Source organism: Aquarana catesbeiana, linkage group LG09, assembly GCF_042186555.1.
Source record: "Aquarana catesbeiana isolate 2022-GZ linkage group LG09, ASM4218655v1, whole genome shotgun sequence".
In the NCBI taxonomy this organism is placed as follows: Eukaryota; Metazoa; Chordata; class Amphibia; order Anura; family Ranidae; genus Aquarana; species Aquarana catesbeiana.
This window is the reverse complement of record NC_133332.1, coordinates 202,593,533-202,615,150: the sequence shown is the minus strand read 5'-3', so window position 1 is coordinate 202,615,150 and position 21,618 is coordinate 202,593,533. Positions and strand designations below refer to the sequence as shown.

Here is a 21,618-nt window from a genome sequence, read left to right as displayed (position 1 = left end):
TAACAGTCCTAATCGTTGTGTTTGCACTAGGTGTATTGAGGGGGAGGTGGTTGGGGCAAGCCAAATGGCGCTATTAAGTGCATCCATTGCTCACACAACGTGAGAATAAAGGACAGTTTTGGACCTAATAGCAGTATTTATGATGTCACTCATTTATGTCTATAGACCCTGCCATTGAGACATCTCACTAGCCAGCTTTCCATGGCACATTCTCTTCTTCTCTTTAGGATGGCTGCCATATGGATCCCTGTAAGAGACAAAATAATAAAAAGTATTTTTTTTTTTCCTCAATAGATTTGAATTGTGTTGATGTGCATTTACATGCATTGCATTAAGATGAATACATGTAGCCTTTTGACGTGCTCCGCCGCACATGATACCAGCATTGTGGTGTAAACAGGACCTATAGAGAACGATTGTTCCAGTGCAGTACAATTCAGGTCACTGCAGTATGAGAGAACAGGGCCCTAAACTAAAAAAAAAAAAACACTGAAAGTTTATTACGCCTTCAACTAATATAAGATCAAACTCTATTTCTCAAATTAAATTCTATCAGAGAAGGGATGACAATATTGACAACTGACTGATCTGAGATTGTGGCACAAACGAGTGTGAGAGGTAAAATTCTGTTTGAGCCTGGCACAGGGCAAAGGAGGTACCCAGGGAGAGAAGACCAAAGTGCCCCCTCCATGACCTGTGACTCCCTTCTGCAGCATAGGTTGTGGCTCCTGCTATTTCTAAACCCCTTTGATGATGCCGTGATCAAGGTGGATCGCCCTCTGCCTACCAATGCCAGGACAAGATCATCTAGAATCCAGGGCGAATATGCCAATTTGCCCCCCCCCCCCCTAAGATTTATGTGCATTATGTGTCAGCAAAAATCCCCCCCCCCCCCACAAAAAAAAAAAAATGAGCACTATTGTGTATGCCAGTACAAATCTATCCCTTTAATGAAATTCCCTCCTTCCCAGCACAAGTCTTTGCCCCCCATTCTCCCCAGGTCAAATCCTCTCTCTCCCCGTATGCTTCCAGCATAAATTTTCTCCCCCCCAAAAAAAATTTCCCCCTCCTAGCACAAATCCTCTACCATAAAATGTCCTCTCTGAGCACAAATCCTCTCCCCCACTACTCCAAATCCCCCTGAGCACAAATCCCCCTTCCCCCTCCAAAGTTCCCCTCATAGCACAAATACCCCCCAGTCACCTCTACTAACACAAATGCCCCCCCCCCCAAAAAAAAAAGAAAAGAAAAAGAGAATAAGGCTGCATTCACATTAAGACGTGGTTCACACCTATGCAGTCTGCTTTTGATCCATTTCTACAATGCATTTTGCATTTTTCACACGATTTTAGATGCATTTTTTGTGTGATTTTTAATGCGTTTTGCATTTCTTGATGCTTTTTTTACGTTTCTGCCAATTTGCTGTTGAGTGGATTAAAAAATCGTGGCAAAACGCACTACATGCTTTTCCGCAGCTTCTCCACTGAAGTCTACTGAAGCAATAACGCACCATTTTGCTTTTAAAAAACAGTCCCTAACCCTTTCCAAAAATGTAGCAGCTGAATAAAAGCATAGATGTGAACATAGGAAACCATGTTTAATGGACTGTATTGCTTTTCTACAAAAAGCAATAAAAAATGCATAGGTGTGAACCAGACCCTAACGTTTTGTCTCCAGCACACCATGGGTCTCCAAAAAATGGGTTCAAAGCTTTATTCCACGATCACATCGTTACAGCCAATGGCAACGTTTTGGAGTCTCGCAGGACCCCTTCATCAGGGGTCCTGCGAGGATCCAAAACGTTGCTGTTTGTTGTAACGTTGTGATCAGTGAATAAATCTTTGGACCCATTTTTGGAGACCCATGGTGTGCTGGTGACATTCCTCATTGTTGTGTTGGGAAGAGTGCATTAGCATTTGAGAACACGCGCAAAGCTGCACTTCATTTTTGCGCTACACATTGATTTCAATGGGCTGCCTTACGCATGGCAAAAAGGAAAGGGGTGATACCTGATGCCGCACATGTGAGAAATCCTATGGAGGTGAACAGAGTGGCAACCTTAGCCTGGACTCTGATTGTGCCCCCCAACCACAGGGTAGTCTTGCCCTCAGCAGTGGTCTTCGATTTGGCCCAAGCTGTCCACGATGGGGTTCTGCTGTGCCAGCTCCTCCACAACTTATCCCCTGGATCTATCAACCTCAATTTCCGCCCTCAGATGTCACAGGTAATGGGCATCTTTTGGGTGGTAAATAATGCAAAGAGGGGATGCTTACCCATAGTCAATGGATAAATGCCTTTTATTTTTCTTCTTTGTAGAATTTATGCAGATTAGTCTTTGTGTCCCTTTCTGCCACATGGCGGTGCTGCATTTTTGTGTGTTTTTGCGCCACACATTGATTTCAATGGGCTCCCCTACAGACAGCAAAGGGAAAGGGGTGATCCCTTGATGCCCACACATCTGAGGAATCCTATGGAGGTGAACATAGTGGAAACCTCAGCCTGAACTCCGACTGTGCCATGCATCCAAGGCATTTTGCTCCGCCCAAAGAGCTTAGTCATGGGGATAGAGATCACATGCATATGGGGAGTATTTAAAGTGGTGTTCCAGCCGAATTTTAAATAAAAATACCCCTATAATAAACAAGCTTAATGTATTCTAGTAAAGTTAGTCTGTAAATTAAGGTCTGTTTCGTTAGTTTATAGCAGTAGTTTGTTATTTTATAAACTTACAGCAGGCCGTGGCCATCTTAAGTGTGGGCATCTGAAGCCAGACTGTATTTCTTCCTGGATCTCATTGCAGATCTCTTGCAGATCCCTTGCAGATCTCGCACATGCTCAGTGCAGCACAAGCAGTGTAATAGGTTTCAAGTCAGGTTTCTATAGCAACGGCAGTGTCAGAGGAAGTTGCCGCCACTTCCCAGAAAGTATTGCAAACAGGAAATGATGCGATGGGCCGTGGCCAGGAAGGAGGAAGTGAAAAATGAATACATCAGATATACAGTAGGTGCTGAGAAAAAAAATTTAAAAATATCCAATTTGTTTACAGTGCACAGTTTAGTGAGGGATGCTGAAGAGTTGTAAAAGCGGGTGGAACTCCACTTTAAGCCTACACACGGCAAAGTTGCTCATGCTAGACATGTGCGGTTTGTTTTGTTCCGAGTTAATATTCAGACTAATTTTCCTTATTCAGAGATTCGGATATATCGGAATACCCGGATTACAATATAAACAAATTTTACCGAATGCTCAGAATAAAAAAAACGAAATTCGTCCAAATTTAGGATCAAAACGAACTTCAGTTGAATTCTAACGTTACACAGTTAACTAGATTAACGAATCGAAACAATTTTTTTTTGTAATGCACATGTCTGAGCTTTAAGTGTTTTTTTTTTTTTGCCTGCGTTTGGGGTGCTGCCAACAATGAATGGTAACGCAAGCGTCACAGGCAGTTTTTGCGTGTTTTGTAATGCGTGCAAACTTGTGCACATTTACAAAATGCAAAAGTGTGAATGCAGCCTGGTAAGCCAGCAGGGGGTCCTGACTCCACATACAAGTGAAACACGATAACAGTAATCTCCATCACAGATCTGTTCTATATAGATGAGAAAATAAAAGGAGCCAGCACAGGGCTGTGATCATTTCTCTCTGTATCGTATAAATGATATTATCAATAATCTTAGAATGTCTGGAGGACATGCAGAGAGCGCCACTCACTGGCCTCGTACACACACGATCTGATTGTCATACAATTGTCCCCATTTCCTCTGAAGGTAACAATATATATCAATGTAGCAGCATTGCAGCTGAACGTCTGTCCCTGCCCAGGCCACGCCTCCGTTCCCGGGATCAGCCCCGCCCACTCTCGGGATCAACCCCAGGAGCGCGCTGCTTCAGAGAGGCGGGCGGGGGCGCGCACTGGAGGAGAGTGAAGCTCCGGGAGAGGCAGAAGAGGAGAGCTGGGGCCCTTTGTTGTGTGTCTTTGGCCCCTGGATGGACAATGCATGAGGAAGAAGATGAAAGGAGCTGAGCTGTGCACATAACCCAGAGAGGAGCCCCTGGCTGCCCCCAGTCTGTACCTCAAGGAAGTGCTGTCAGCATTGTACAGTGCAAAGGTTAATCTATCAGCCAGCACACAGTGTGCACCTTCCCCCTCTACACACACTGGGCACCTTCCCCCTCTACACACACTGGGCACCTTCCCCCTCTACACACACTGGGCACCTTCCCCCTCTACACACACTGGGCACCCAGCACTGTACATTCAGCACTGACACACACACTGGGCACCTTCTTCCACTGAACACAGTGGGCACCCAGCACTGACACACACATACTGGGGGAGGGTAGAGGGGGGCACCTAACACCAATACATTGGGCACATTGCACCTTCTTCCTGCTATGACCCCGGCTGCAGCCTGACCCAGAGGTGCCGCTCCTTGGCCCTGGAATTTGCCCCTCTCACCCCCTTCGCCATGGAGGAATGGAGACAATGTGGCCGCTGGCTGATAGACTGCAAAGTTCTGCCCCCCAACCACAGGGTAGTTTTGCCCTCGGCGGTGGTCTTCGATCTGGCCCAAGCTCTCCGCGATGGGGTCCTGCTGTGCCAGCTTCTTCACAACTTGTCCCCCGGATCTATCGACCTCAAGGACATCAATTTCCGCCCTCAGATGTCACAGGTAATGGGGCATCTATTGGGTGGTAAAGAATGCAAAAGGAGATGCTTTACCCCCTACCTAATGGAGAAATGGCTTTTATTTTTCTTTGTAGAGTATATGCAGATTAAGCTTTGTGTCCCATTCTGCCACATGGCACCTCTGCCCGCAGGGTACACGCTCGTGCCATCTTACAAACTGGCCTGTGTCACAATGCAGAATTTACACCTTCCATGTTTCTGTCTAAACAAGCCGCTGTGTGATTGTCGGAGGGTAATTGCTCACCTGTAGTGTTTCTACGCTTAGGTTGGCACACATGTCTGATTTGTTAATGGTTTGTGCCAGGTTTTTACTATTGTATCGTACTGTATGCCCAGCAGCACATTGTTTAGCTTTATATCATTGTTTCGGTGAGTGTTACACAGCGCTTTAGGGGTTAATGCCGGGTGGCAGTGCTGCCCATCGCTGTGCGCAGCAGATGCTGCCACAGCGCTGTATTGCTCCTGAGAGACTCCCCTTCGGTAACATAGAATGTCATTGTAGCATATGGAATTTCGGTCGCTCATGACATCTCTTTGGCTGCCTATCTTTCATTAGGATTATTTTATTGTTTTAATTAGCAGTTTATTACGTGCTGACCTGTCATTGTGGAGGCCAGGCGGTTTTGGGTTTAATCATCCCTGGTTGGCTGGTTTGCCAGTGAGGGGTGCCCAGGGAATGACAGCGCTGTGCACAGAATTAAGATTGGCTGTTAGGTTGGTCCTGTGGCACAAGCATTGCATTTTGCATCCTTTTGTCGGGCAGCTGCTGCCCGTGGGCCTGGGGGCTCCATGCCTGGCTGGGCCTTGTGGTTTAACTCCTTGCGTCACATCAAGTTTTATTGATTTATTTTTTGATCTGCCGCTTTTCAATAATTTATACAGAATGGTTTGTGGCTCTATTAAATGAAACTTATGCTGAAAGAAATATGGAGGGAGCCATTGCTGACTCGTTCTTCTGAAAATGCTAGGTGTGTGGCTGTTATACCGATCACATGGCTACTTTCTGTGTTGCAGATTACCAGACTTCACTCTCTGCATGCTTATTCTGGGTCAGTGATTTTGTAAATATAGAAGCCAGAGACAGCTAGCCAACTAGCATTACCCAAAAAAAAAAAGAGGTCATCAATGGCAGCCTACATAATTCTTCATGGTGACAGGTGCACTTTATGTGGCAGAAACGATAAGGTGCACTTTGCTCCTTTTTACTATTCGGTTTGCTTTTTATTGGACAGGCAAAGGGCGAAGATGACTACAGCAGTTGGTTGATGGCTGATCATAGATATGAAGCCGATGCTGGAATTCTGATCATTCACAATACTGCCTCTGTCAGGGTGTTTGATTTTCCTTTTGATTGTCTGTCTGTCTCTGCTTAGCTTGATCCTGAAGTTTTGGCATCAAACAGACATTGACATAGTTACCGCAGACATGGAACAGGTAGCCACACCCACAGCGCTGTGGTGATATATTTTGGTCTCCTGCGTGTGGTTCTTGAGGAGGCTTCCGATAGGAGTGGGGGTTACTGGAAGTACACTTGGCAGAAGAAGCAGAGTATAGAGCATCAGTGGGTTAGAGCAAGAAATAAACATTTCCCAAGTCACTGCATTGAGAATTAACGCCTCTTCCCCCATGAATGACCTTTTTCCTTAAGCCCCATACACACTATCAGATTTTCTGCTGATTTTTTTTCCTGCAGATTTACCAAAACCATATAATATGAGGTCAAACCTTAGGAGTTTCAATTTGTATGCAATCAGGCAGGCCCTTGCACTACATGGTTTTGGTAAATCTGAAGACAAAAATCAGCAGAAAATCTGATAGTGTGTATGGGCTTCAAACTTTTTGTGTACTTTTTGTGTGCAGTGCCACCGGGCAATGAGAACCACTCACTGGTCTCACAGCCATTTAAGTTGCTTTGCCCCTAATAATATGTCCCTCTTAGGAGACCCCCAAGTCATAAGATAAAACAATTATACTTGATAAAAAAAAAATGACTAGAGTAAAGAAAAAATGCAACAAATTGCTATGAAGTGACCCAGGCCCTGATACTGGTTGTATCAAAAAGTGGATTTTATTTTTCTTAAGTAGTTGCAAAAGCTTAAAGTATGTTTTTAAAATTTTGGATAGAGTAAGGGAGGTTTATACCCCCTGTTGTTTTGACAGGTACCCAGCTCCCACTTCTGCTCGAGTCGTCCAGGCGACTCAAGTGGAAGTTCTCCTCTCCTTCTCCCTCCCTGCAATCTTCTGGAACACGTTTCAGGTCCAAGAATATTGCCCAGCCATTGAGGAAGCTCAGTGCACATCCGGGTGTGAAGCTGCCAGCTGTCACAGCTGGGTGCCCATACTTGTATTGCAGAGGAGCGGCGAGGGAGAGAACTGGTGGTTCAGGTGGCTAGATTGTGGGACAGGTGAGTGTTTGTACATTAAGGCCTCATGCACACTACGTTTTTGGACGTTTTTACAGCAGCTGTTTTTGGCAGTAGACGTTTTTTTTCTACAGTCGTTAAACTCTCCATCATGTTATCCTATGTGTTCATGCACACATAGGCTATTATTAGCAGTTTTGGGCAGTAACGTTTTTGAGCAGTTAAAAAAACCCCCAAAACTAGTGGGTTCTGAGAGATGTTTTTCAGCTGTAAAAATGCTCTAACGCTGATAAACGCTCAAAAACGTCGCTCACCACTGTTTTTTAATGTTTTTGATCCATTGAAAAAAATAAAATGTTTTTTTTTTTTTTTTTCAAATAAAGAACGCTAAAAAACGATATTGCAAAAACGTTGAAAAAAGTTGAAAAACTCACTGCAAAGCTACTGACGTTTTTATATCGTTATTTTAACGTCCAGTGTGCATGAGGCCTAAAAGTCAGCAGCTACACTCTTTGTAGCTGCTGACTTTTAATAAACAAAATCTACTGGAACTCCAATTTTAAAGAGGTTGTAAACCCTCAGGGTTTTTCACCTTAGTGCATTCTATTCCAGCAACGGGCATGAGCACACAAGCTCCAGCCGGTGTCTTGGGTCCTGATTGGATAGATTGATAGCAGCGCAGCCATTGGCTCCCTCTGCTGCCAATCAAATCCAATGATGCTGGAGCCGGGGGGCGGGGCCGAGTCCTGCTGTCTTTGTCAATAGACGCAGCAGCAGGACACGGGAGCGCACCCGCACGAGTGCCCGGAGGAAGAGCGTCTCTCCAACGGGGCACTCGAGAAGAGGAGGAGACAGTTTTAATTACACTTTCAGTGATAATGATAAACAGCACAAATAGAGAAGGGGAAGTGGTTGTAAAGGCAGGTCGTTTTTTTTTACCTTAATGTATTCTGTGTATTAAGATAAAAAAAACCTTCAGTGTGCAGTAGCTCCACTCAACCCCCCCCCCCCCAATGCTTACCTGAGCCCCCTCTTGATCCAGCAATGTCCACGAGTGCTTCGGCTGTCCGGGACTCTCCCTCCTGATTGGCAGCGCCATTGGCTCCTGACGCTATCAATCAAAGTCAGTTAGCCAATGAGAGAGGGGGGTGGGGCCGAACCGTGGCTCTGTGTCTGACTGGACACACGGAGCTGTGGCTCGGCTCGAGTGCCCCCATAGCAAGCTGCCTGCCTGTGGGGCCACACGACAGGAGGGAGGGGCCAGGAGAACCGAAGAGGGACCCAAGAAGAGGAGGAGCCATGCTGCTCTGTGCAAAACCACTACACAAAGCAGGTAAATATAACATGTTTGTTGTTTTTAAAGGAAAAAAAAAACAAGACTTTAGTATCACTTTAATGGGATCACAGACAGCAATAAAAACTGACAAACATTCTAATCAGTCTTCCCCCTATCCAAAAATTAAAAAAAATTTGCCTTTAGTTATAATTTTAATTTTTTTTTTTTTTTACCTTAAAGCAGTATTAAACACAAGCAAACATTTATTATATTGCAGCTTACCAATTCGTAGATGTGATGGCTGCATTCGTTTTCTTCTATTTTCGTCTGTTGTTCCATAAAAGCCCAAGCTCTCCGGTAGAACGTATCAGTTTACAAGGATGAGACAAACGACCTAAGACTACATGTACACTAGTTTACCCTGACTGTGGCTGCGAGAAAATGCAAAATGCGTCAAAAATGCAAATCGCAATTCGTTTTGCGTTTTCCCGCAGCCCGTGGTAAAAACATTCCTTTCCTGATCGTGATTCTCCCCCGTTCAGGAGAGGGAGGTTTGACCTCACTTAAAGAGGAGCTCCAGGCTCCTTCAGAAAAAAAGTAAGTCAGCAGCTACAAATACTGTAGCTGCTGACTTTTTTCATTAGGGTACTTGCCTGTCCAGGGATCCAGCGATGTCGGCACCCGAGCTGCTTTTTCAATCGGGTGCTGCCGCCGCCATCTCCACTAAGGTAACCATCAGTGAAGCTTTGCGGTTTCACAGCCGGTTCCCTACTACGCATGAGCAAAGCATGCTGCGCTCTGTGAATGGGTCGGCTGCGGGGGAAGGAGGAGAGGGGCTGAACTTCTGCATCAGTTCGCTGCAGCAAAGTGAGCCGGAAGTGGGATCGGGTACCTGTTAAAACCATGTACTTGCTCCCCCCCACCCCCAAAGGGTGCCAAATGCCTCAGTTGTCTCCTGTGCTCGTTCCTCCAGAGTTGTGTCTCACTAATACAGGAAGTGTGTTGCTGGCCAGATCACCAGGTAAAAATACAGAGGGGAGAAAAAGAAAAACAGATGATGCCGCATCTGATTGGTAAGCTTCAATATAATACATTTTTGATTTAGATTTTTTTGAGTTTGGGTTTAATGCCAATTTCATGCCTTTTTCTGCATTAAGGTAAAAAACTTTCCATCGTCCCCCTATCTAAATACTTACCTGAGTTCTATCTCGATTCAGCGCTATGCCTAAGAGCAGCAGCAATTCTCTCTCCCCCTCTCTCTCTCGTGGGGGAGAGGTAGAGTCTAGCCACGCTGTGTGTGTCAATAGGTGCACACAGCTGGCTTAGGATTAAGCCCGTACAAGTGTCACCATAGCAAGCGGCTTGCTATGGGGGCACTTGGGAGGAGGAGCCAACGGGGGACCCCAGAAGAGAAGGTTTGTGGCCGATCTGTGCAAAACCATTACACAGAGCAGGTAAGTATAACATGTTTGTTATTGAAAAAAAACCCATAACTTTACAATCACTTTAAGCCTTGATAATGATATCAGGCTGTGGGAGTTTTAGTAGATGTCAGAATGTGGCAGTCATTTTGATAATAGGTCTAGCAACTCAGGTTTTTCAGAATGGTTCCCTGTAGCATGTATTGGTGACAGGTCCTCTTATGTGACAATAGTGATGAATCACAGACATTTTGTTCAGCCTTGGCCAAAGCTATGCAGGGTATATGCAGGACTTAAAGATCTGCTACTGAGGGCTTGGTACCAGATATCACAGCATACCTTCAAAGGTCTAGTGGTGTCTATGCCTCCATGGGTCAGGGCTGTTTTGATGGCATAAATGGACCTACTCAATATGAAGTGGGTGGTCATTAAGTTCTGGCTGGAGTGGTGTATATGTGTGTATGTATGTTCTTTTGGATAGCATTTGGAAAGGGGGAGAACCAGTTTCAGGTTTTTTTTTTTTTTGCTGTCTTGTAGACAAGAAGGGAAGAATATTAAATTGCTGTCTTTCTTTGATAATGCTAGTTTCCTGGCTTTCTTTACTTCTAAGGCTAGGTTCACAATAGTGCAGGCATAGAAATCCATGGAAATCGCATGCATTCCTGCAGCCGCACACAAAACCTAGTGCTTTAAAAAACAACACATGGGGGTGCCATTAATGCTAGGTTCACATTAGTGCTGTTATGCATGCTGTGTTTGTGCAGGCACAGTGACCATTCATTTGAATAGGATGTTGTTCCTGTGTTTTTTTTTTTTTTTTTTTTTTTTTTCATGAAAAAGGTTCCTGCACCTTTTTTAAAATACGACTGCGCGGAGATTACTTGGTGCTTAGGCACCCTGCAATTCTACATGTAGGAAACTGTACTACGTTTTTCAGTGTGTGGTCGTGTCATTAGAAGTTAATTGCACCCCAGGGCAATTTCTTTAAAGCTCTACGTTTTGTGTGCGGCTACATGCAGGTGCGGGAATGCATGTGATTTACACGTATTCTCACACTGCACTGATGTGAACCTTGTCATCTCCAACACTGAAAAACGCAGTGAGCTTTCCTGCAAGTGGAATTGCATGGTGCCAAAGCACCATGTGATTTCCAGATGGCCACGTTTGGAGAGGTGCGACCCTTTTTCCTGCTTTGCCCGTGCAGAACTGCACTAATTAGCCATAGCCACAGAGCCAGAATAAGCATGCAGAAAAAGTTTCAATTATCTCCATGTTTGTTTCAGACCACTGACTCCAGAACATATTAAAGCCAATGGATCCACATGGCACCCAGTCAGAGGAAAACAATCACAGCCCACTTAATGTATTTATTTTTTGCGGCGTGTTCTTTGAGCTCCCTGGTGCCATACACGTTGGTTGCAGTTGATGACCATTTCCTGCAGGAAGTTTTAAGTCTTCAAGTAGAAACTGTGCAGGTCATCTGTCACATCTACAGGAGGGTCATTGAACACCATAGAATCCTCCTAAACAAAATATTTATTATAATAATGATTCTCGAAGAACCCAGCCAAGCACCATCTTTATGTAACATGGCTTCATAACGCCCCAATTGTGTCCCAGTACCTGTGTTACAAGGGAACTTCATTTAATGGCTTCTTTATGCTTTTAAAGTGAGCCTGTACATTGCCTATAGTAGGGAACATGACAGGTTCACTTTATTGTGGGCAGAGTGAGCAACCTGTGTTTACCCTTGCAGTGCTCCCTAACTGCTGGACCTGCTAGTAGACTCTGGTAAAAAGAACTAGTACTTACAGTTATGGGGAAATATATGACCCACGCCCCTGTTGTGGCCTTCAATGCAACACTCGGGACATAGGTGGCCGGTCGCCCGGCCTGAATGCTGTCAGATTGGAGTGGAGGAAAGTGTAGACTTATGTAAGTTCTGAACAAGAGAAATTCATAGATTTTCCCCAGTCAAATTACAGTGTGTGTGGACAAATCTCCCACTACTGGCTATTGTATTCCTATAGCTGGCATCTGAGACTGTTGGAATATTTTAACATTGATGCAGCAGTGACTGCGGCTAACACTTTTACAGGAGTTACTTGGGATTTTGTACAAGGCCCAGAACTGACCCCATAGATTTTCATTTAAATGCTACCCTGAGTCACAAAAAGTTGTTGATTTTTTTGAAATTACATTTGTGCATTCAGTTCAGATGTAATAATATTTAGTGGAGTTCTGCTTTAATAACAGCTTCCTTATTCATATCCCCCTACAGTTCACATTTGAAAAAATATTCTTGAAGGATAATAAATGCAATAATCTTTCAGCTTGTATTTTGTTTTGGGGTATAGATGCCCATATGTGTGTAGTGCCAGCGTTTCTTCCTGTGATCATCTCCTGCAGTTATCAGGCGCTCCCTTCTTGTAATACCAGTCCCGTTCTCCTCTCCTTTCCGCAGTGATTGGCAGAATACATTAATTACACCAGACAAGCGCAGCCTTCCACTGCCCTTCGGTGTCATGTGAACACCGGCGCACATAGAATAGCAGAGTTCACAGATGCCACAAATTTCATTAATACTGACACATAATTCTCTGGGTGGCAGAGTTTTCACCCCTCCCTCTCCTCACTGGGCCTTTCTGGCAGCAGCGCAGTTTGTGTTCCAAGAGGAAAATTGGGTGACTTTAGGAGGTTGTCCGCTGTGATTTTGGACTTGGACGGTTAAACCATCCAGTGATGTAATTCCTTACATCACTCCAGATGATCTCGTCGGTGAGTTCTGCACATCGGCCACAGCCAATACATGGGGATCCAACCACAACTTCTGTTTTAATTTTTATTTCTTACTTATTTCATATTGAGGAGAATTATAAAACAACCCTAGGTAGGTAGGAACAGAGCCAAGAGCTATGGGCTTTAGGTCCTACGACCAAAGGACCCAATTAAAATCAGCCAGTGATTCAGTTCACAAAAACTGATATCGCTTTTGGTGGACTGACCCATCAGATAATTTCTTACATCATATATTCACCTTTCTCTTTACCTGAGATGCAAAAATCTTTAGTTTCACCCAAACCAATGCTTTGACACTATTGACACCACCAACAATTTGCAGTGGTTTGGCATGAATTGCCTTTTAATATTTAGACGATAGGCTATGATGCCTGATCGGTTAGAGAAGCCATTTTTTTTTTTTTTTTTTCCTTGAATAACCTTTGCTTCCAGTGGTGCCCGTTCACATCAATGCAAAGCAGCTGAGATGCAAATTTGGGGAAGGGTCCTGTGCTGCTTTGGTGAAATGCAGATGCAATTTTGTGGTCCAAAGACTTTAATGGGAATGCATCAAAATTGCATCTACATGCGTTTTTTGATGCAATTTAAACTGGATGTTATGAGCTGGCACACTCCGGCTTCCTAACAGCCATGAGTCATCCCTGCTGTCAACAGGGGATCCCCCACTGACAGCAAAAGTAAACCAAAGAGCCGGCATGGGAAAAAACTGGGTGGGTGTCTGGTATGAATTTTAAATAGTTAATATACATATAGCGCAACCCTATTATCATGAACAATATATATATATATATATATATATATATATATATATATATATATATATATATATATATATATATATATATATATATATTATACAATTTTCAGTTGCAGCTGACACAAAACAAGTGCTTTCACTACATTTAATCTACATAAAATCGAAAATTAGAGCAGTTCTACTCTAAGCTCCCCATATTACCCTATACCAGCAGTCCCCGAGTTACAAACATCTGACTTACAAACGACTCCTAATTACAAACGGAGGGAGACAACAGGAAGTGAGAGGAAATCTACTCATAGGAAGGGAAATTCACTCCTGTAAGAGTTATGGGAAAAAGGTGTCTCCACTGGGCCTTTATCACCAATTCTTCTTTCCACAACAACCCAAAATTTTCAAAATCCAATTGTCACAGGGACATAAAGTGAGATGAAATCTTCTGAACAGGGCACAGACAGCAAAACAAATGTTACAAGGGTTTCCCTGTGCTATCCAAAAAGCTTAAAAATTGTTTTTTTTTTTTTTTTTTTTTGCTGAAGCTATACTTAAAAAATGTACCTGTTCTGACTTGTATACAAATTTAACTTAAGCACAATCTGACTTGCATACAAATCTGACTTGCATACAAATTTAACTTAAGAACAAACCTACAGACCCTATCTTGTTTGTAACCCCAGGAACGCCTGTATAATGCAAGTCATGTAAATACCTTTTAAAAGAAATAGGTTTAATCCAACATAAAAAAAAAAAATTCCCTAAAATGCAAAAATATATACAATGAAAACTGATATATACATAAAGTGCAATGTGTCCGTAAACTAATTTAGTATGATAAAGTGCAAATAGTCCATAAATCTGCTCCAATGAGCCAATTATAAATCCAAACAAAAAAAATCCCATCCAAGTGTTGATTCACTGTGATGTGAATGAAACAAATCCATAAAGTGCATGTTTCAATCCTCCACCTGTGAGATCTAAATGCTTACCTCACATTATGATCCCTGTTTCACCAGTGGGTCATAATCACCTGCTTGCCTCTGGGGATAATGTTAGGTCTCTGCAGCAATCTGTCTCCCTGTGTCTCCAATATTCTCCTGTCAGCTCTCATGGGAACAGATCCAAATAAAAAACAAAACAAAAGATCTAGTGCTCTCTGCATGAAATGTAATCCAAAAACCAAGAAAAAAGTGGAGCACATAAAGAGGAAGTAAACCCTGATTGGTTTTACCTCCTCTTTTGTTTCCAGCAAACCCTGCAAAGTAAAAGCACAATGGGCTAGTATGCTAGTAAGCACAATGGGCTAGTAGCTCCTTATGTGGTACTTGCCTGAAAACAAAGCCTGCACTGTCCCTGCTGCAGGAAGCATCCATCTTCGCCCCTCTTCCTTTCTGGGGCCGCGGACTCCCGCTGTGTGACTAGCCGGAGCCGCGTAACGTCACATGCGCGCTGGAGCCGCCAGTCACGGCACACGCTCGGGAAGAAACAGCATGGAGATCCGTTTCTTCACAGCGCATGCGCCAATGACATTGGCACACTATAAAGTAAATATCTCCGAAACGGTGTATGTTTAGGATATATTTCCACTAGGTAAGCCTTATTCTGGGCTTACCTAGAGGTAAAACTCACAATCGGTATACAACCACTTTAAGCAGTGCTAGCTGGCACAGACATATCAGTAAAACACTTCCGAGATGGCCACGGGATGATATTTATTCAAAAGGCTCCGTTCCCTATACGCGTTTTGTCCCTGGGCATGGACTTCCTCAGTAGGTTTCTCTATATGCTTATTATCCCTGGGCATGGACTTCTTCAGTAGGGGTCCCTACCGAAGAAGTCTATCTTAACCACTTCAATACCCGGCACTTTCACCGCCCCCCTTCCTGCCCAGCTCAACTTTCAGCTTTCGGAGCTGTTGCAATTTGAATGAAAATTGCGCAGTCATGCAACACTGTACCCATATGACTTTTTTTATCATTTTTTCAGACAAATGGATCTCTCTTGGTGCCATTTATTCACCATTGGCTTTTTTATTTTTTTGATAAACGGGGAAACATAATGAAAATTTAGAAAAAAAAAAGGTTTGTCTTTGTTCATGTTATAAAATTTTGCAAATACTCTTTTTTTCATTATTTTGGGCCAAACTGTATTCTTCTAGATTTCTTTGAAAAAACCCCAAATCAGTATTATTTACTCAGATTGCGGTCAGGACTCACAAATGACCTCTTTTTGGGAAGAAGACAGTCTACTACAGTGATGGCGAACCTTTTTGAGCTTGAGTGCCCAAACGGCGACACAAAACCAACTTATTTATTTTTGAAGTACCAACATGGAATTAAACCTACCAGTGGCTCTGTACAGAGGATGGGACTGATTTATCCCTCTGAATGAGCCCTAAGGGACCAAAAACGTATGATTCTGCCCAGAAAAAACCTTTTGTGCTTTTTCAAAGGAGTGCGTTACGCTTAGAAGTCAGGGAGTAGGAATGCATTACGCTCAAAATGAAGGGATCAGGAATGTGTTATGCTCAGAATACAGGGATCAGAGATGCGTTGTGCTCAGAATACAGGGATCAGAGATGCGTTGTGCTCAGAATACAGGGATCAGAGATGCGTTGTGCTCAGAATACAGGGATCAGAGATGCGTTGTGCTCAGAATACAGGGATCAGAGATGCGTTGTGCTCAGAATACAGGGATCAGGGGAGTGATGTAAAGGCCAGTAGGGGACACTATGGCCCTTCCCAAAGCAGTGTCCGCTGCCGCTTCACCCCCCCCCCACCTCACATACACAGCAGTGGCCTCTGCCCCCCTCCCCCCATATCACTGTCCTACCTGTGTATGTACAGCCAAAGTCCTCCACATTGTCATGCTTCAGCTCCCGCCACCCGAGCCCCTGCACAAGAAGCTGCTCTATTGGCTCTCAAAGTCCAGGAGGGGAGGAGTCATTCTTATCTTCCTCGGTATAGCGGCGCTGCTTACAGAGGCAGACACTCTGTGTCCTTCCCACTGGGCTGCTCTCAGTGCGTACAGGGAGGGTTTTGCTCACATCTGCCACCCCACTGCCTGATCGATCGCACTGATGATAGGAAGGGAGCTGACTCCTCCGCGCCTGCACCACCAGTGCTAGTGACTGGCTGGGGGATTCCCACCCCTATCCCGGTGGCACGCCGCGTGCCCACAGAGGGCTCGGCGTGCCAGCTGTGGCACGTGTGCCATAGGTTCGCCATCACTGCTCTAAGGTATCTAGTAAGAGGCATTGCGAGTTTTCTGTATTTTTAATTTTTTGTCAGTTTTTTTTTTTGAAAATTAAAAAAAATTGAAAACCTTTACATACTGTCAACACTGCAGTATAGCGTCATCAAATAACTGGTGTGGTGGTTAAAAATTTTTTTTTTTTTTTTTTTTCTTATTACATTTGTTGTTTGTTTTTTAACACACTGTGACCATTTATAAAGATGTTAGATTTTATTGGATATATTTTATAAAAGAAAGTAAAAAAGATATTGGAGTTTTTTTATCAAAATTTTCTGTGGTGGGTTTTTTTTTTTTTTTTTCATTTATATAAATTTCATTTGCGTACAGTGTTGCATGACGACGCAGTTGCCAGTTAAAGTAGCACAGTGCAGAATAGCAAAAAAAAAATGGCCTGGTCATGAAGAGGGTAAAACCTTACGGAGGTCAAGTGGTTAAATAAAAGATATATAAAGGAATAAAAATGTCGTCCCATGTAAATTGTCAATTACCATGAACGCCAGCCACTAGCTCGTGTGAAAGAGCAGTCGTGTTCAGTGGGCGGCTTTTTTTTTTTTTTTTTCGTGTGGGTCGGCAGCCGGCGTTCATCGTGATTGACGATGTATATGGGGGAACATTTTTTATTTTAATAAAACTTTTCAAAAACTGTCTTGTGTACAGTAAAACCTTGGATTGCGAGCACAATTCATTCCAGAAACATGCTTGTAATCCAAAGCACTTGTATATCAAAGTGAATTTCCCCATAAGAAATAATGGAATCGCGGACGATTTATTCATAAATCCTTCAGTTTATAGTAGAGCTGGGCGATTTTCTCAAAAAATAAAAAATCTGCAAATTAAAAAAAAACAAAAAAAAACTCGATTCACGATTCGAATCGAGGTTTTTTTTTTTTTTTGATGGATGCCGCGCCGGTCCTGAGGAGCTGCGGGCAGGAGTTTTTAGGTGAGGCTGCAGCTTCTAGTCTGCGAGGCCGGACACCACGGACTAGGCCAAACCGCGGCCTCGCCTAAAATCTCCGGCCCGCTGCTCCTCAGGACCGGCGCGGTGTCAGCGCCAGTCCTGGTGAAAAAAATCTAAAAAATCGATTTGCTGAAAATTTGAATCGATTTGACCTCTCAACTCGATTCAAGATTCACATCGATTTTTTTTTTTTTTTTTTTTTTTTTTTTTCCCCAGCCCTAGTTTATAGACCGTATAAAATGATTATAGCAATGTGATAGGTTGTGTAACATAAAATGTCCATCCACAAATGGAAGCCTTCACAGGGGGATTAGAACCAAAATCCAACAGGAGTTACAGTGTATAAAAGAGAAGAGAAGTACAGCAATATAGTTACATTTAATGAAGGTACAACATTTAGCAACTCACACAGTTGATGATTAAGCCCTCATTCACACGAGGCGGACTCCGCTTCAACGGAGTCCGCCTCGGTCTGCCGGCTCAGCAGGAGATCTGTCCGTTGATCTCTGCTGAGCCGCCGGATGACAGGTCCCTCTCTGCTCACTGAGCGGGGAGGGGCTTGTCAGGCGCCGCTGCTGCCTATGGAGGGATCGGATGAAAACGGACAGCCTGTCCGTTTTCATCAGATCTCATCTGATTCGCCAGCGACGGATCCAGACATAGGGCCATCCGTCTGCTTTTTGCGGATCAGACCGGGTCGGATGTCAGCGGACATGACTCCGCTGACATCCGTCGCTCCATATGCTAACATGGAGCGCCCGTTCAGGTCCGCCGTCAAAACTGACAGGTGGACCTGAGCAGTCCGATCGTGTGAAAAGGGCCTCTGAGGCACATCTAAGTATGAAAGCACCTGGGGTAAAGCTTTCCACACAGACCGTCCTCCTCTCACAGCTGTCAGTCTGCAATTGTGACCAGGAAGACTACCCTGCAGTAGAGTGATCTGAAAGCGAGGCTTGAAGTGCTCATGGAGTGCAGCGTGGAAGGAATGATAATGGTGTGGAGGATGGACATGTGGACAGTTTTACCGGCGGATGCCTGCATATTTAGATGTGCCTGTTTTAACCATCAACCATGTGACTTGCTAAATGTTGTACCTTCATTAAATGTAACCATATTGCCATGCACACTGGCTTAAAAAAATGTTGCTTCTACAGGAGTTTTATGTTCTGTCTGTAGAAGCGGCTTATGTTACCCTATGGGGGTTATTTATGAAAGGCAAATCCACTTTGCACTACAAGTGCAACCTACAATTGCAAAGTGCACTTGAAATTGCAGTGAAAGTACACTTGGAAGTACAGTCGCTGTAAATCTGAGGGGTAGATCTGAAATGAGGGGAAGCTCTGCTGATTTTATCATCCAGTCATGTGCAAGCTAAAATGCTGTTTTTTATTTTCTCTGCATGTCCCCCTTGAATCTACAGTGACTGCACTTCCAAATGCACTTTCAGTGCAATTTCAAGTGCACTTTGCACTTGTAGTTTGCCCTTGTAGTGCAAAGTGGATTTTCCTTTCCTTTTCCTTTCTGTCCAATTAGGACAATTAGAGGCATTAGAGGCATATTTTGAGTTCAACGTTTTCGAGGCAGGAAAAAAAACCCTTCTGGTTCGTGTTTCTGTTTGGAGCTCACTGGCAGAAAAAAACCCGTAAAACTCTCCTAAACTCATCTACTGTTCTATAGGAGCGTTTTTTACTCCCAAGAGAACAGACTTTTTTTTTTTTTTTTTTTTTTTTTAGGCCTAGTATGCATGGAGCCTAAGGCCCCTTTCACACAGGCGGACCGTTCAGATCCGCCTGTCAGTTTTTTCAGGCGGATCTGAACGGTCACTTCATACAGCTCTATGGAGCGTTGGATGTCAGAGGTGACATGTCCGCTGACATCCGCCCCGATCTGATCCGCTCCGCAAAAATCAAGACGGATGGACGTCCTATTTTCCATCCGCCTGGCGGATCAGATGAAAACGGACAGGCGGTCCGTAATCATCCGATCCCCACATAGAGGAGTGCGGACTCTCTGACAGGCCTGTCCCCTGCACAGAGTGCAGAGACGGACTTGTCATCCCCCGGCTCAGCGGGGATCAACGGAGCGATCCCCACTGAGCAAGCGGAGTAGTAAAAACGGACAGCCCTGTGTGAAAGGGGCCTAAGAGGCGCCTCTGTTCTGTTTTTATACTCAGTTGTGATATGACGCTACCTGTATATCAAGGCATCTTTTGTAGATCAAGTCAACATTTATTTAAAAATGTTGCTTGTCTTGCAAAACGCTCTCAAACCAAGGTTTTACTGTATTTATTTATCTTTGGCATTTTTTTGTTGTTGAATGAATAAGGATACCTCTGTATATGCTAAATACAGTCCGCATGCATCAAAACCTAGGTGTGCAAAGTCTCACATATCCTTTTCTTTAGAAAGCAGCCACAGCCTGAATAGAAAAGCTGTCCCCTGCCAGCCTGTTTGCAAAGGAGCACCCTTGTTTTCTGGTAAAACAGTGGTTTATTTTATTTACAAAGGTCCTACTCATCACCTGCCAGGTCAGACCTATAGCTCTGCAGTCAGCTATGCTGCTTCCCCCTGCTTTTTAGAGAACATTGGCTCTAACTCACAGGGAGACTTGTCAGATTTGTACAGAGTCCACTGCTTCTACACAGAGCAAGATTCCCAGTTTACAGCATGCTGGCAAGAGACAGGCTTTTCTTCTTAGGCTGTGGCTGTTTTCTAAGAGAAACAAACTTGAGGACTTTGAACACCTTTCTTTGGTACATCTAGATTGTGTTTAGCTTAACCCTTTGGCACTATATCGTGCTGGACCTTTAAGGTGTTCAAGAAGATAGGAGGCAGAGTTGCTGATCATGTAACCACCGTGATTGGCTGTTGGAGTGGTCACATGATTGGGAACTCTGTCCAGTGGCTCCTTATTGTAAACAGTAGAGCTGTAGTTGACAGCTTGGACTTTGCTTTAAGAGCATACAGTGAGCACACTCTCCACCTAGAACAGTAGAGCCATACTGATGCATAAGTCTGTTATATCGACGGGGAGGGGTTATACTGAAAGCTCTGTTTCAGTGTTTTTTATTAGGTTTTACAAGAGAATAGTCATATCTGACAGTTTTCAGTAACCTTGTATAACAATTTGTATATGTACAGAAAAATATCCATGAAGATTAAATTGCATGTAAATGATATTTGCCAATAAAGTAAAAGGAAAGAAAAACTATAACGATCATCATTGCCCTGCTAACGGCCCAAAAAGGGTTAAAAGCGCCGCTGCAGTGGCGCTTTGCCAGCGCTGTCCATTGATTTCAATGGGCAGGGGCGCTTTAGAAGCGGTGTATAACTCGCTCCTATAGCGCCTCAAAGATGCTGCTTGCAGGACTTTTTTCTGGGCGTCCTGCCAGCGCACTGCTCCAGTGTGAAAGCCCTCTGGCTTTCACACTCGCGTGAGAGGAGAGGCGCTTTACAGGCACTATTTTTAGTGTGCAAGGCGCCTCAGGGCCAGTTCACACCAGATGCAGTTCTGTTCAGTTCTGTGTGCTTTTTTTTCTGCACTAAAAATGCATGCACATTGTTTTCCATGTATTCCAATGGCTCTAGTTCACACCATGCAGTCAGTTCCCGGTGCAGAAACTGACTGGAAATTGACTGCATGGTGTGAACTAGAGCCATTGGAATACATGGAAAACGCTGTGCATGCATTTTTTGCAGAAAAAAGCGCACGGAACTGCCTCTGGTGTGAACTAGCACTAAGAATAAATCTACTGCCGCCACCACATCTAAGAACTGCTAAGCTGCAAGATATTGAAAAAAGTTTGCTTTTGGAATTATTACCACTTTAAATTGCATTGTGTACTTTGAATCTGAATCCTAGGAAAATGCACATTATAGATCCTTGTATGGTGGACATGCGTGCACAGTCTCTTTTCAGTGAAAGCATAGTAAATGAGGTAGATGCTTGCTTAAAGCAGATGATGTGGATAAACATGAGTTACAGGTCTATATATCGGCTGTGCATTGCCACACAGTGAGCATCATCCATTGTGTATCTAATACCTGTCCACATGTTGCCATATGGGCTTTCTGTTATTCATTATTAAAGCTTCATTTGT

The 21,618-nt window shown here is 43.8% G+C and overlaps 1 protein-coding gene across 8 annotated transcripts in view; it reads left to right on the top strand.

Annotated features, from left to right (window-relative positions):
* The first annotated feature begins 3,853 nt into the window (after positions 1-3,853).
* Positions 3,854-21,618, top strand: part of VAV2 (vav guanine nucleotide exchange factor 2) — a 375,354-nt gene continuing 357,589 nt past the window's right edge. For 3 of the 8 annotated variants that reach the window (XM_073599569.1, XM_073599567.1, XM_073599566.1), the window contains exon 1: positions 3,855-4,676. In XM_073599569.1, coding sequence (XP_073455670.1) covers positions 4,473-4,676 — 204 coding nt within the window. In that variant the 5' untranslated portion in view covers positions 3,855-4,472. Of the gene's footprint in view, positions 4,677-21,618 lie in introns of all 8 variants that reach the window. The other 5 variants (XM_073599570.1, XM_073599568.1, XM_073599571.1 and 2 more) reach the window with 3 other exon arrangements.